This window comes from Myxocyprinus asiaticus, chromosome 22, assembly GCF_019703515.2.
Source record: "Myxocyprinus asiaticus isolate MX2 ecotype Aquarium Trade chromosome 22, UBuf_Myxa_2, whole genome shotgun sequence".
In the NCBI taxonomy this organism is placed as follows: domain Eukaryota; kingdom Metazoa; phylum Chordata; class Actinopteri; order Cypriniformes; family Catostomidae; genus Myxocyprinus; species Myxocyprinus asiaticus.
In genome coordinates this window covers 46,037,504-46,054,081 of record NC_059365.1, presented here as the reverse complement: position 1 = coordinate 46,054,081, position 16,578 = coordinate 46,037,504, and the positions used below count along the sequence as shown (strand labels likewise).

The 16,578-nt window shown below is 36.0% G+C and overlaps 1 protein-coding gene across 1 annotated transcript; it reads left to right on the top strand.

The window, feature by feature from the left end:
* Window positions 1-2,996: 2,996 nt before the first annotated feature.
* LOC127413438 (NADH dehydrogenase [ubiquinone] 1 alpha subcomplex subunit 4-like 2) lies at window positions 2,997-15,858 on the top strand. The gene is made up of 4 exons (XM_051650599.1): window positions 2,997-3,083; window positions 4,757-4,842; window positions 4,993-5,053; window positions 13,880-15,858. Exons 1-4 carry the CDS (start codon window positions 3,042-3,044, stop codon window positions 13,934-13,936), a joined length of 246 nt encoding a protein of 81 aa, XP_051506559.1. The 5' UTR covers window positions 2,997-3,041; the 3' UTR covers window positions 13,937-15,858.
* Window positions 15,859-16,578: the final 720 nt, after the last annotated feature.

The following is a 16,578-nucleotide window of genomic DNA, read 5'->3' as shown; positions in this document are numbered from 1 at the left end:
TATCTTTTTTTATGATTATCATTTTTTGTATTGATTCATATATTAAACAAAGAAAAGCAAAACATATACAAACAGAATCAATACTTAACCCCCACTATTACCCCCACACCAATCCCCAACCCCACCCCGCCCCGACCGCCAACAACACACCAGTGGTCACATGATTATAGACACACAAAAAAAAAAAAAACACAAAAAAATATAATAATCCTACATTAACCATTACACCTCTCTCTCCACTGTCCATCCCCGAGAGCCCTCCAAAAATTCCAGATATTTGCCCCATTTCTCCACAAACAAGTCCAAATCCCCCAGTCTTCTGGATGACCCTTCTTCAAAAGCTGCAACTCTCTCCATCTCCGAGCACCACTCCCAAAATGGGGGTGCTCCAGCCGACTTCCATCCCCTTAAAACTATCTGTCTGGCGATCATGATGCTGGTTAGGACCCAATTTTATGTGCTTATTCTCTATATTGATGACTGCTCCATCACCTAAAATACAGCATTTGGGGAAAAATAAAATTTGAGTACCCAATACATAACACATAAAACTCTGAACCTTCAACCAAAATTCTTGGATTTTAACACATCCCCCAAAAGACACTGGTTGTGTCTCCATCTTCTGATTGACATAGCCAGCAGGTGGGTGTGTCTTTATGACCAAGCCTGTACAATCGAAGGGGTCCAATAGAATCTGTGTAAAATCTTGAATTGCATAAGGCGCACCCTTGCATCTCTAGATGCAGACTTGATATTTTTTTAGAATCCTAGCCCACACTCCCTCCTCTAATACCAAGTTTAAATCTTTCTCCCATAATCTCTTGATAGAAGTTAAAGCTCCATCCCCCAGACTCTGAATTAACAGGGAGTAATACACTACTGCTTTTGGAAAAGGTCATGGGGCATCAGTCACCTCTCCCAGAGTATCTGCTGCTTTTCTGGGGAGGGGGGGGGGTTGTGCCACTCCCAAAAACAATACAGAGCAGGTGGCGCAGCTGTAAATACCTATAGAACTAAGATCTGGGAATCCCAAAATGTTGAACCAAATTTTCAAAGGATCTCAACATTTTACTCTCATATAGGTCACCGAGTGTAGTAACCCTCCTCACAATCTGACCAGCAAAAGGGGACTTATTAATACATAATTTGGGGTTCAGCCATATGATCGAATTAAATGTCCGAATTAAACACTCTGGACACTTTTCTCCATACCGAGTGCAAATGCGAGATAACGGGGTGTAACTTAACTTCTCCAGTTAGTTTGATAGAAGTGCTTTACAATGGTGAAATAGGGGCAAGAACTTCCTGTTCAATACAAAACCAGGGAGGGGCTCTCTCAGGTGGAAGCGACCAATGAGCCATCAAGATCATCGCTCGGCCCTATCTTGATGAGGGTAACGGGTGTGTGGGCTCCGGGGTCACAGCTGCAGCCCCCTCTCTGGCGATCAGGCTCCTATAGCAGGAGTTGGAAACGCTGTTCCTGCTCCAGGCATAAATCCATGAGGGCCTGATGTTGGTTCTGCTGGATGCTGGCAAGGGACTTGATTACTTTGCCCAGTGGTGAAGGGATCATGATGACGTTATCCTCCAATTCCTGGGTTTCAGCACCAGTGAAACAGCATTTGTATTTTATGGGCAAATGGAGGAGTCAGGAGGCAGCAGAAACAGTCAACGTGAGTATTATATTACTTTTCAGCGTCGTTCACAAAACTCAGATAAAAGGGCACTCAGTGGCCAAATAAACACACACAAACGAGTCAAGCAGTCTTGTCGCACACACAGGAACAGTTTCTCACTGGTCCCTCTCTTTCTGCCGACTGCTGCGCTTTGTCTGCCTTTTCAGGTCCCCCTCCACCATCACTATAACAAGAGACAGGTGTTAATGATAGTGACAGCCCAGGAGATGAGCCTTACCGCTCTCCCTCTCCCACAGACAGACACACGATCAGGCCCCTTTCCCACACTGTTGTACATGAAACTGGTGTTGAAGCTGTCAACTGAGGACATGTGAGGTGTCTATTTCTCAAACTAGAGACTCTGATTTACTATCCTCTTGTTTAGTTGTACATCTGGGCCTTCCACATCTCTTTCTGTCCTTGTTAGAGCCAGTTGTCCTTTGTCTTTGAAGACTGTAGTGTACACCTTTGTTTTGAGGAATTAGGCTATACAATACTTGAAATTGCCAAAAAACTGAAGATTTCATACAGTGATTGACTGATGAGTTTCTTTTTTGCCATTTTTGACCTTAAGACATGCTAGTCTATTACATACTGTGGCAACTCAAAAACAAATACAAAGACAATGTTAAGCTTAATTTAACAAACCAAATAGCTTTCAACTGTGTTTGATATAATGGCAAGTGATTTTCTAGTACCACATTAGCAATTTAGCATGATTACTCAAGGATAAGGTGTTGGAGTAATGGCTGCTGGAAATGGGGCCTGTCTAGATTTGATCAAAAATGACTTTTTTCAATTAGTGATGGTGCTGTTTTTGACATCATTAATGTCCTGACTATACATTGTGATCAGTTGAATGCCACTTTGGTAAAAAAAAAAAAAAAAAAAAATTAAGGACCAATTTCCTTACTGAATAATACCACAAATGTCCCCTCTAAATTGTGTATGTACAGGTTTAAGATTGGGCCAGTTCTCATGCAGTTTAACAGTAAATGACTGTAATAATTTTCCTCTTATTTTTTTTCCTAAAGAATACAGCTCAGTTTGACAGTAACATACTGTAAACAATTTAGGCATGGTGGAAAATACAGCAATAATACTGTAAAAACAACAAAATTGACAACATACTTTAAACAGTATCTACAGTAAGTTGCAGTGGGAAATAAAGCAATAATACTGTCAAAACAACAAAAACCATTTACAGTGTAATACACTTATGTATTATCCTAAAAGTCTGCTCACGTCAGAATGTAATTATAGTAAAGACCTCCTCTCTCTCTCTCTCTCTCTCTCTCCCTCTCTCTCTCAGCAGCTGTAACACACACACACATACACACACTTTCTGCTAATTCTCCATTGAAGATGCTCCGCACAGTGCGAGATCAGGTTAGGAAACATCCCGGAGTGAGTATCTATTTTCTAATTCCTTTAAGTTTTATGTTAAAGGTTTAATAAATAACAAACATTTATGTTCAAATATAAAAATATTTCCAGCTCATTTAGTTTTTCTAGAGTAATCGACAACAAAAAAAGTGTAGTGTATAATGTGAAAATGTGAGAAATGTGAAAATCAGCCAAAAAGCATTTATCCAGCTCTGACAAAAAGTGTAGTGTTGTAATACACTGCATAAAGTCACTTTCTTACTGAGTATTTTTGCAATAGTTTTTCTGAATTGCTAAAACACATTTCTTGAAACCTTCACCCATTTTCTCACAACTTTAAACACAAAACCAAATCTTCAAACTACATTCACAAAACCCCTGACTCTTCTGGCAAAATCAAACAATCGCCTTAAAACTATTTAATCTGTGCTCAGAATCAAACAACGCTTTCAGATCATACACACAGCCAGTCAATATATAAACAATACAGAGCAATTATTAGACACTACATCAGAAAATGGAGAACACAGCATCCAGGGCATGTAGTTACAGAATTTGTTTTTTATTGTATAGTAAGTGCATTTTGCAATTACTGTAAAAAAAAAAACAACAAAAAAAAAAAAGCAGTAATCACAATTTACAGTAGTATAGTGAATATATTGTATACTGTAAGTACTGCAAGTAATAAAGTATTGACTGTCTGTATATTCAGCACTTGCATAATGTAAAAACACAGTAGTCCAACTGCAAAAGCCCAAAAGAACAAAGAAAACTGTAATTGAAAAGCACATTACGGTACACTTAAAAATGTTGTGCAACTGCAAAATTAAAGTCAATCAGAGATTCATTCTGCCTCAGCATCACGTTTTCACATCATTAGAAACAAGTGTGAACAATTTTGAGTCATTGTAAGCGATGACAACTATGTTGTAGTTGTATTTAATTTTTGCTGCCTGTGTTTACCTTTTGCAACACAAGTGCATCACAGTGCGAAATGTATGTTAGTGAGAATGTGTTTAGAGTTTTGCAAAAAGAGTGATTGATTCGACAAATGGGTTTAGAACAACTGAGCATTTGGTTCAGAGAATGGGGTTTAGTGTTTTAGCAATTCAGAAAAACTGTAAAACCCTATAAAAATATCTAAAAATAATTAAAACAAGAAAAATTACTTAAGAAGCACAATGACATACGGTATTAAGTCTTGCTTTCAGAGAAATATAAACAAACATTTGTGGGGGTTATGCTTGAAAAAAAAAAGAAAATTGCCAATGCAGTTAAAAAATGAACTTGTTCTTCATTAAATTAAGTTTTGTTTTTTGTTTGTTTTTTACCCCACTGGCAAACTTTTTTTTTTCTTTTTTTTCATGTTATAAGCATAAACGTTACTGAAAACAAGAAAATATCTTGCATCATTTTGCTTCTCAAATAAATGTATTCTTGTTTCAAGAATGTTTAGATATTTTTATTGGAAAACAATACAAAAATACTAGATTGTTGTTGCCATGTACTCTATAATAATCTGACAACATAAAATATATTTGAACACTTCAATCAACTGGATTACTGGCCTAACAATTTCTAATATCATCATGTTTATTCTGATCTCAAATATTTTCATCAAATACCTATAATGGTGCATCTGACCCTAAATATTACAACACTTCTCAAAAAAGCAAATCATGATGTTATTGCAGCTCATCCCACAGTTTTTCTTCATCTGTCTGGGAATGGGTGGAGCGTTCCTGTATTTGTTTCGTCTCGCAAGAGGACCTCATGTCACGTAAGAACATGATTTCCACTCTATATAGATTATTATAACGTAAAGCTGATATTATTATAAAGATATTATTGATAGACTAAGTATATAAACAGTGCTGTAATTTAAATAGCATTTTCTTTATCTGATGGCTCACTTCTTCTAAATCTGCAGCTGGAACAAGAGCATTAACCCTGAACCCTGGAATCAGCTCAGTCCAAACTACCAGTACAAGGTACAGAGTGAAACGTTAGCATGTTACAGTTTTTTTCAATTGCTAACAAGCATTGTTCAGTACTGAAGCCACATTTTCAAAACTCTTCATACAGTCTGCATTACCAACATGAATCTTGGCTAAACAGTTAATCTCACCTCCAAAACTCACTCAAACAAACAAAACACTTCATTTATGTCTCAAAATAAGCTCGTTCTACCATAACACTGGCAACAATTCTCATTCAGAAAACATACATTTCATAACACACTGACCTAAAAAACACTAACAACAGGGAGCATTACATAAATTATTAACTTTTATTTTTAAAGTTTGAATGATTTTTCACATAAATCAGCATTTCATTATAAAGTGAAAAGGTGTTATTCTATAATGTACTAAAGCATATGTAACAAGAATTAATCAGAAAAGCTGCAATTTGTTTTCTTTGAATATAGTACTTTATTTGTGAAAATAAAAAGGTGAAGAAGAAAAAAAAAAAAAAAACTCCTGAAATTCCAGGGCTGCAATGATAATAATAAAAAAAAGTCAACACATCAACAACATGTGTAGTCTAATCACTGATTGTAAAGTACTGTGAGGGTTCTAGTCCTCCCTCTCTCTTGCATTTGGCCACAAGTTCTCATCAACATCACATCTGATGTCTTCTCTGGCAATGCATCTTGGAAAGTACCTTCTGGAATGTCTACTCCAACCCTGGCAATCTTCAGGAGAAATGTCTCCACACCCCGCATTCATTGCCTCCAGTAAAGTCATCTGGTCATGTGGGTGGTGGCCATAAACCTTCCACCTCCACACAGAGAAAAACTCCTCTATGGGGTTTAAGAAAGGAGAGTATGGAGGCAGGAATAACACTGACATCATGGGATGTGCAGCAAACCAGACTGTGACTGCAGCAGAGTGGTGGAATGCCACATTATCCCACACAACAACGAAGGTAGGGGAGTTTGATGCCCCTCGCCTTCTCTCCTCTGCTGGCACAAGTCGATTATGCAGGTCATCCAGAAAAGAAATAAGCCTCTCTGTATTGTAGGGGCCAATGAGTGGTTTGTGTAACAGCAAACCATCACTGGACAGTGCTGCACACATCATGATGTTAGCTCCTCTCTGGCCTGGGACATCCACAGTTGCTATCCGTCCAATCACATTTCTTCCCCCGCGGCGTGTTTTTGCCAGGTTGAATCCAGCTTCATCCACAAAGATAAAAGTATGTGGAGTTCGGCTGGTTTCCATCTCCATTACCCTCTAAATTACAGACAGTTTTACAGTAATTTACATTATGCTTAACTGTGTATGTACCCTATTTGGTTAATGAACAGACATCTTACCTGGACATACTGATACCGGAGTTCTTTTACACGTTCACTGTTTCTCTCAAAGGGTATAGTGTACAATTGCTTCATCCTTATTTTATGTTTCTCTAGGACTCTGGCAATTGTCGTTGTGCTGACCAAATTCACATTTCCAAAAGTGAAATTGTCTGCCAGCACTCTGTCCCGAATTTCCCACAGTTTTATTGCATTGTTGGCAATTACCATGGCAACAATGGCAATTTCCTGCACATCTGAAAAGATTCTGCCTCTCCCTCCTCTCGGAGGCAACCTTTGGATCCTAAAACACAACAATTACTGAATTGTAATAGGTTTCAAAATGTCAGTCCATGTAAAAATTTAGACATATTGTATTGTACTGTAATATGTAGTTCAGTTATCATCAAAGGATGCTAATGTCACCTGTTGTTTTGCCGGAAAATTCGTACTATTGATGCAACTGTTGAACAGTGCAGATTTGGTTGCACCCTTAGACCAGCCTCTCTCAAAGAGAGACCATGGTTTACAACATGGTCAATAATTGTGGCCCTTATCGCCATCATTCTGTTTTGAATGTGTTTTTATCAGTTTTGAAAGCAGTGTGATAGCATTTGAAAAATGAGCTGAAAATATAAAGTGTTTTGCAGGCTGTGGAGTATGAATGACAAAAGTGTTCGTGGATTTTGAAAAATGTGGTCATTGAATGCATTTTGTCTGGAAGCCATGAAAAATGATTCACAGTTTGGTCCGCATAGACTTCTGTTTTGCTGAATGTGTGAAGAGTTTTGAAAATGTGGCTTCAGTACTGAACAATGTTTGTTAGCAATCGAAAAAAACTGTAATAACCATATAAACAACACATTCACATACTGGGTTAATATGCAATAAGCCATGAAAGGCCATTTGTTACTGTGATTTGACAAATTTATTGCGTATTATTATGAAAACGTATTTATCATGAATAATAATCAGAATAAACCATGTTAAAAGTTTGTGGTTGTCTGTATAGTGGTGCATTTATATATGGGTTACAATGGAAGTGAATGGAGCCAATCCGTAAATGTTAAAATACTCACTGTTTCAAAAGTATAGCCACAAGATGTACACAATATGTGTGTTAACGTGATTTAAGTATGATCAAATCGCTTACTAACCTTTTCTGGGTAAAGTTATATCCAATTTTACAACTTTGTTTCCATAATGTTACACCATAAATACCGAAACCCTAAAACGATCATAAAAAAGACAATTTAAACAACAGCTCAAATAATAATTACATTTTACCAGAAGAAGGAATGTTTCGTTGCTTTTTATAAAATTATAAGCTCCACATTTCTGCCTTTAAAAAAAGCAAAAATGGAGGTTACATTGAGACACTTACGATGGAAGTGAATGGGGCCAATTTTTGTCAGGTTTAAAGAAAGAGAGGAACGAGCTGAAATCAGCGTTTGTATAGATTTTTAAGAGTGAAATTCAAGCATTTTCAAGGTACCTTAATCATCTTTTTCAAGCAACTCAAAGCTTTAAATATTATCTAACTCTAAATGTTACCTGACAAAAATGCAATGATAAAAAAAGCATCCTCTGTGATTTCAAACACTGACCTCTCTATAAAAATGAGAATGAAAGTTTCAAGCATTAATTTAACTCCACAGACAGCTAAGACTGGAATCCTTAATAAGATTATATCCAAACTCTTGCATACAGTTGGCATTGATTATCTATAGGGCATGAATTACCATGGGGGAAAACAAATCCTGGTTACTGTAGTTACTTATTCATTATCATGTGGAAATGTAAATAAATATCAAATAGATCTAGTTATTTTCAAAGAAAGTTTGTGTGGGTGTTTATTTATTTATTTTTTCACTTCAAATTAAAGCAAAAATTTTACATCTGATATTTTGTCCCCCAGCTATTTGAATAAAGGTTCAAGGAAGAAAAATACAAGCTATTCAGTGACAAGATATGAGAAGCATGTGGAATCTCACCTCTAACATGCACATCTGCTGCAGAAATAAATTCAGTGTGATGGGATTCTTTTCCCTCACACCAATATAAGGCATGATTGCAATTATCAGACTGATTTGCTGAATATTATGTTATCATGACTATTATAAGTGATTTTAGCTGTTCTGACAGCTAAAGTATGTAGACTAAGGGGTAATTGTACAGTCAGGCTGGGACACACCTTAGAACATGGCCTTAGAACATGTATACTGCTTATCAAACATGGTTTCTGCAAGTTTAAAATAATCAAGTAATGTTTTCCACTTAATGAGTTCATGGAAGAAAAATATAAATATACATTTGTGTTAATGATATTAAAATTGTTTAATGTACCAACATATAGCCGATGAATAAACAATATTTTCCTACAGATTATACTAAATTATTAAACAAAGCATCATGCAGAGACATTCATTTCAAAAGACAACTGTAATACTATATTAGAAGAAAATATTACATACCGAATGTCAAAATATGATTTATGACCCTATGATTTAAATCCAACAGGTGTTTTGCATCTTTGACCTCCGCTTCCTCTTCCTCCCTCCCGCTGTTGAACAGGATATGTTTATGCCATATGTTTGGTCAGGTGTTATGATATTCCCACGCTCTAGCTAACACCACCCCTCACTGTAAGTGTCTCACTGTAAACACAGATTTTTGCTTTTTGTAAAGAAATGGAGGGCTGTCGAAATACATTTTTGTGCTAATCAACATCATGCCACAAAGGCTGTCGATCGAGTTTAACTTGTATTGAACCCGAAATATTCCTTTAACAGTTGCAATTGTTCTTCCATCACAAAGAGCATGTTCCCCTCATTAAAACTTCAGTGGGAACAAGTGAAAGAGGAACTAATATTATCAACATCCAACAAAATGAAAAGGATGGGGACGTAGTTAAAACTAATACAATTCAATATGCAACATTTAGATACAATAATAAAATTAATTATTAAATAAAATATAATATTGAATAACAATAATTGAAATAATGACAATGAATAAATAAAACTCACATTAAGTTTAATTACACCTATGAGTTTATTTTGTGTAAAAACAAGTCTTCTTGTTTTTTCTGGCCTATTCAAATTTTTTGTTTTATTATTTTTTTTTTTCATTTATTTGATTATCATTTAACCAACCTACAGTTTTTGTCAGTAATAGCTAGGCAACAGCTATGGTATTATCAACAGGAAAATTCAGTTAACAGTGACAGTGCAGAAAGCAAAATAGCAGAAAGAAGTCATAAAATAACCAGTTATGACAGAGCTCCTTAGAAAATGTTGAATGATTGTGATGGGGATTGGCCGGTCAGATTGAAAAGAAAATCTATGATCTTTATTGGCTGTAAAATCCTGAACGGTGCATTCCTACTCTTTTAATAACATTTCTATTGTGTACAGTCAATTGTTGATCTAAAACAACAAAAAAGAATAATTGAATTCTAATCACACATAGCACAGATGCCGTAAAGAAGTCATTCATGTTAATGTCTGCTCAACTGAAACACGGACTGAGTTTGGAATGGCAGACTACCATACCTCTCATAGGCCCTGATTTACAAAAGGTTTGTACATAAAAAAATGTGCAAACTTGTTAGCACATGCAAAAAAGGTCTGAGCTCACACAAGTCGTCTGAGGATGATTTTTGAGAAAAAAGCTTTTGTTGGCAATTTTTGCATGTTTCCCTGAAATGTGCAATTTAGAGTCGTGCCTGCAAATCCACAAAATATAGGATGGTGTTGATGTAAATAAATCAAATTGTACTCATCCAGCAAAGTGATTTATCAAGCCAGAAAGTCATTTTAGAAACAGAAGCTGCGAAAGCAAATTAATACGACTGAAAGGCAGGTATTAATTTGAATCATGCTGTACATCATGCTGTCATTGTTGGAAAACAGACAGTTTGAGATCTGAGAATATATAGAATACCCACTGATGACACGCATTAAGGCCTTTGCACACTAAATGCGAATTTTTGTCACAATTTCTCACACAGATTAACATTTTGAATTGAAACAATTGATTCCTAATGCGATCCCGGAGCGAACATTCACTCTGAATCGCACTCCGACAAAGCAAGGCTTTTTTTTTTTTTTTATAGCGAGTGTGTAAATTTTTTCTTCTTTGCCAGGCAATGAAATGACCTGACCAATAAAATATGTGCTTTGGATCACATGTCAGAAACCACTGCAGTTACCGAAACCAGTGCAACAGGTGTTTTATAAAGCTGTTTTATAATGTGTTGTATTAAATCATGAATGAATGATGTAATACCCTTGAAGGCACACTACTGGCTGATTCAGAGTTTGAGGGTGGCCATTTTGGGTCGACATCACTGTAGTCCTTATTTTACAACACTTAAGTGTCAGCTCAGTCAGCACTTAAGAATCAGGCTTAAACTTTGCTGAAAGTTGCTTTTAGCTTCATTATAAAACTTAAGTCAAAGCTTAAGACTATTCTTAAGAGCATTTCTGAGAAGTTTTATGCATACGGCACCAGATCTTTGAATTTTTCTGAAGCAGAGACATATTTTAACATTTGATTCATGTTTGATTTAATGTGCTGAATTGTAATGACATAATTTTTTAAAGACCAAGGACAGGAAATTGTCATGGCCAAAGTCCCAAACATTTGGTATCGCTAAACAGCCCAGAGTCCTCTTAAGATACACCAAGATTTACAGCTGTGGCTGTAAGTTAGGTGACCTATAGGAATTTATGACTCAAGATGGCACCGAGTATGGCTGCTGTGTTCCGAGCTCCGACACAACATGGTAGTGTTTTTTTTTGTTTTGTTTACAATTATTATGTTTTTTGTCTTGGATGTTGTCTGTCTTATTGTCTACGACAGACAAACACTTTTGGACATTGGTTCAGCAATTACACACCGTAAACCGGACTTCAAATTCCTCAATGCCGACCCGCTGTTTACAAACACGCAAGTGGAGCCCTTTGTCTGTGCTGCACAGCCGCGGAAACGCAGGAGGAAAAGGGGAAACAGAGCCGGCGTTCTCATCAGAGTAAGACACCACGCAAATCGACCCCCGCTACCCAATATTCTATTGGCAAATGTTCAGTCTCTGGATAACAAGCTCTGCGAGCTGAAAGCGCGGATCTCTTTCCAATGAGAGACGAGGGACTGCTGCATTATCTGCCTTACAGAAACTTGGATGTCTGTGGAGATTCCAGATTCAGCCACTGAACCCATGGAGCCCCACAGGGCTGTGTTCTCAGCCCACTCTTGTATTCCTTGTACACAAATGACTGTGTGGCAACACATAGCTCCAATGCCATCATTAAGTTTGCTGATGACACGACGGTGGTAGGTCTGATCACTGACAATGATGAAACAGCCTACAGAGAGGAGGTGCACACTCTGACACACTGGTGTCAGGAGCACAACCTCTCCCTCAACGTCAGTAAGACAAAGGAGCTTGTGGTGGACTTCAGAAGAAAAGACAGAGAACACAGTCCCATCACCACCAATGGAGCACCAGTGGAGAGAGTCAGCAGCTTCAAGTTCCTGGGTGTCCACATCACTGAGGATCTCACATGGTCCATCCACACTGAAGTCGTTGTGAAGAAGGCTCATCAGCGCCTCTTCTTCCTGAGATGGCTGAGGAAGTTTGGAATGATCCGCCTTATCCTCACACGGTTCTACACCTGCACTGTAGAGAGCATCCTGACTGGCTGCATCTCCACCTGGTATGGCAATAGCACAGCCCACAACCGCAAAGCCCTGCAAAGGGTGGTGCGAACTGCCAGACACATCATCGGAGGTGAGCTTCCCTCCCTCCAGGACATATATACCAGGCGGTGTGTGAAAAAAGCTCGGAGGATCATCAGAGACTCCAGCCACCCGAGCCATGGGCTGTTCTCACTGCTACCATCAGGCAGGCGGTATCGCAGCATCAGGACCCGCACCAGCCGACTCCATGATAGCTTCTTCCCCCAAGCAATCAGACTTTTGAACTCTTGATCTCCCACGATCAAAGATCAGCACTGCGCTTTATTACTCTTATATCTCACACCGGACTGTCATAAATTATATTATTATTATATTATATTCTCTCTTAACAACTTACTATCAACCGACAGCCTGAATGTCAATACAGTACAATACAACCTACTGTACATTCTATATATACTATATATACTTTTTTTTATTGAATAATGTGTATCTATATTGTGTGTATTGTATACTGTACAGTGTATGTTATTATTTGTATATTGTGTTGTGTGTAATTATGTGTATATTAGACTTTAAATTGTGTTGTGTTAATTTGATGTTATTGTAAATTGGTATATGTCTCATCACTGTCGCGACTGCTATGTTGATCGGAACTGCACCCAAGAATTTCACACACCATTGCACTTGTGTATATGGCTGTGTGACAATAAAAGTGATTTGATTTGATTTGATTTATATGTGACCTATAAAGAATTAAAGATTTACTTTATACCAATAATGCCTCACAGATGTCACAGAACAGTTAGACTTTAATAATATAGTGTATTATATTATAATCAAAAGATGGCCCCGTATACACTACCGGTCAAAAGTTTTGAAACACTTACTCATTCTTTATTATAATTTTTGTTTTTCACATTTTAGAATAATAGTAAATTCATCAAAACTATAGAATGACATAAATGGAACTATGGGAATTATGTTGTGACTAAACAAAATCCAAAATAAATCAAAACTGTGTTATATTTTAGCATCTTCAAAGTAGTCACCCTTTGTCTAGAATTTGCAGACATTTTCTCAACCAACTTCTTGAGGTATCACCCTGGGATGCTTTTAAAACAGTATTGGAGTTCCCATCTATGTTGGGCACTTATTGGCTACTTTTCTTTATTATTTGGTCCAAGTCATTAATTTCAAAAACTTTTTATTTTATTTTATTTTTTATTTGAGTTTTATAATGAAATATACTGAACAAAAATATAAACGCAACATGCAACAATTTCAAAGATTTTACTGACTTACAATTCAATTAAGGAAATCAGTCAATTGAAATAAATTAATTAGGCCCTAATCTAATCTAATCAATGAGTATGGAAAATTTCTGGGATCTTTTATTTCAGCTCATGAAACATGGGACCAACACTTTACATGTTACGTTTATATTTTTGTTCAGTGTAAATTAATATGGTGGCACAATTATATTTTTTTCTACAAAACTAATTTCAAACATTTAAGCATACGCCTTCAGATCAAAAGAATTTTAAGATCAGGAGAAACATTTCAGTCAAGTGTTTCAAAAGTTTTGACCGGTAGTGTACATCCAAAAAGGTCTGGGCTAAGCCCCAAATTTTCACTGACCCTAAAATCACCTCTGTTCAAAGTCAGGTTGCAGTGAATGGGAGACACAGTTGTTCCTGTTCAATATGACAAAATGATTCACTCAGTCACCAAGAGTAAAGACAGCATCTGTTATATAATAACCATGATAAATATTCAAATACTTAATGATGTTTTTCTCTCCAATGTCATTTAGTTTGTGGCCATTAACACAGACTACAAAAACCTGAAGAAGGAAGGACCAGACTTCTGAGTGATTCACGGCTGTCTGCTCAACTTTCTCATACAGAGACTGAAACTTCATCACAACTCTAGAATCATGAAAAAATGTAAATAATAAAAATGATTAAAAAAAAAAAAAAAAGATAATAAAAACTATATGATGTTAAAATATTTGCAATAAACAATCTTTTTATTACTTTGGTATTTAAAAAATAAAATTTAAAAAATTGCATATCTCAACAAAATATACGGTGATAAAAGTGATCATTAGGAAAAAAAGTTTTCAAACTTATGTCAAGGACCCCCAGTTATGTAGATGCCCTTGTGAGGTATAACAAGTATAAGTATAAAAACCCATTTATTGTGTGAGGAAAATAATTATAGTATTAAAAAGACAACATGTCTTTACATCAAATTATTTGCTAAATAAATATAATTAGCTTTTACATTTTTTTTTAAACTTTTTTTTTTGCTTTTGTTTAGTTTAACCCTATAAAGCCTGATATATGACATAATAATAATAATACATTTAATATGTGATTTTTTTGGTATCATATTTGATACATCGGGCTTTAAAGGCCATTATCCTTCTGAGACCCAGAAAATAATTTTGGTTTAGGACTTTTGTTATTTAAGTTTTTCTTAGCCCATACATACCACAGCTGTAAATCTTGGTGTAAGAGGACTCTGGGCTTTTTAGAGATACCAAATGTTTGGGTCTTTGGCCATGACAACTTCCTGTCCATGGTCTTTAAAAAATTATGACATTACAATTCAGCACATTAAATAGAAAAATGAATCAAATGTTAAAATATATAAAAATATACTTTTTATTTATTTACATATTTTGCTGGGTCTCAGGAGGTTATAGATAGATGACATCATGATAGCTTGTAATGTAAAACAAAGAGATCTTTATAATGACAGAGAAGGCTGCATATATAAAAATACATAAATATAATTTCACACTTTAAATAAAGCTTATAAAAATTATATGTATTTTCAAAGCTCTGTGTGTTTTTGTTTTGTTTTTTGTGGTGGGCATGAATGTAATGGTGATTGAAAGATATACCTCAAAAGCCTGTCGTATCATATTTGATTCATGCATTTTCAACACGATTTGTCTATAAATGCACCAAATATGAAAGCACATGTTGTTTCAATTCAGTAAATACTCATTTTGAAATATGAGAAACTTCACTGTTACTTTATCAAAATCAGCAAAGATTTCACAACAAACCCTTGGAAGTGTATCCACTATTAAAGTAAAGTTATATGGATAAACCTGAAAATCAAAGTTTTTTAATGCACACAATATAAAAAATATTGTTCCAAAGCAGCTTTAGAGAGAACCTTCCTTATAACCTTACAGTGTGCCTTTCAACCCTCGGTGAGAAAGCTAAAGGCGACAGTGTTGAGAAGAAACTCCCTAGTGAGATACAACACAACTGCTGTCAATAAAATAATCAAGACTGATCTCATGATTTCCAAACAGTCTTTAGAAAGCAGAATGAAACAAAAATAATCTCAAATTTTGTAAATGCTAACTTGGAAACCCTGGAATAAAGTACTAGAATTCAGTGTTTTTAATTAAAATAAAGCTCTATAGAGGTTCATCAAACTGTAGAGATCACATCTTGACCTCACTGCAGAGAGCATGAGAAAGGGAATACAGAGATAAGCAGATATTTGTGTGTAGACAGCAAAAACTCATGGGAAGAAGCTCCAACTCCCTTAGGACCGAATGACCTATGAAATATGAGTTGTGATTATTTGTAGTGTTTGAACTGTGTCAGAGCCATGGGGGGACGCCACATTTGAAAGCGAACTAGGGGTTGAAAAATGGGTGTGTACACAGTATATGCTGTGTAATGTAAAATGCACAGTATGCAATGTATAATTGTATATGTAACATATACAACCTTATTTTAACACTTTTCAATGGACAATAATAAACCATTTTTTTAAAGCATCTGTTAATCTTGGTTAGTGTTCATTTGCAACCCCAATTCTTAAAAAGTTGGGACAGTATGAAAAATGCAAATAAAAACAAAAAGGAGTGATTTTTAAATTATATTCACCCTTTGCTATATTGAAAGCACTACAACTACACATTATATGATGTTTTTCCTTGTGAATTATTATTATTTTATTTTTTTTAATGTACAGTAATTTCAAATCAGATGATTGCAACACGCTCCAAAAAAGTGAAGACAGGGACAATTTAAGACTAATAACAATTTGATGAGTTGAAATAACAAGGCGATGTGAAACTGGAGATGTTAAGTGAGGCAATCATGTCATAGCATATAGGGAGCCTCAAAAACAGCCTAGTCCTTCAAGAGCAACGATCATTCGAGACTTGTCAATTTGCCAAGAGATGCTTCAGCACTTTGAGAACAATGTTTCCCAAAGACAAATTTGAAGGATTTTGGGCATTTCACCCTCTACAGTGCACAATATAGTTAAAAGATTCAAGGAATCTGGTCTGGTGACATTCAAGGCATGCCACACACCACTTGCGAACATCCCTATGAATGCCCAGCCAAAAAAACGGGCCATATTCGGTTAGGCGTTTACTCGTGACCTAAAGTTGAAGTCTAAAGCTTATATACACTTAGGCTGAAGTCATTAAAACTAATTTTTTAACCACTCCACAGATTTAATATTAGC

What these genes read in the sequence shown, in the direction of transcription:
- LOC127413438 (XM_051650599.1), top strand. Translation starts at nt 3,042, where the DNA reads ATGCTCCGCACAGTGCGAGATCAGGTTAGGAAACATCCCGGA. An exon ending in GCAAGAGGACCTCATGTCAC is followed by an intron (nt 4,843 to 4,992) that starts GTAAGAACATGA and finishes CTAAATCTGCAG; the next exon opens with CTGGAACAAGAGCATTAACC. An exon ending in GTCCAAACTACCAGTACAAG is followed by an intron (nt 5,054 to 13,879) that starts GTACAGAGTGAA and finishes AATGTCATTTAG; the next exon opens with TTTGTGGCCATTAACACAGA.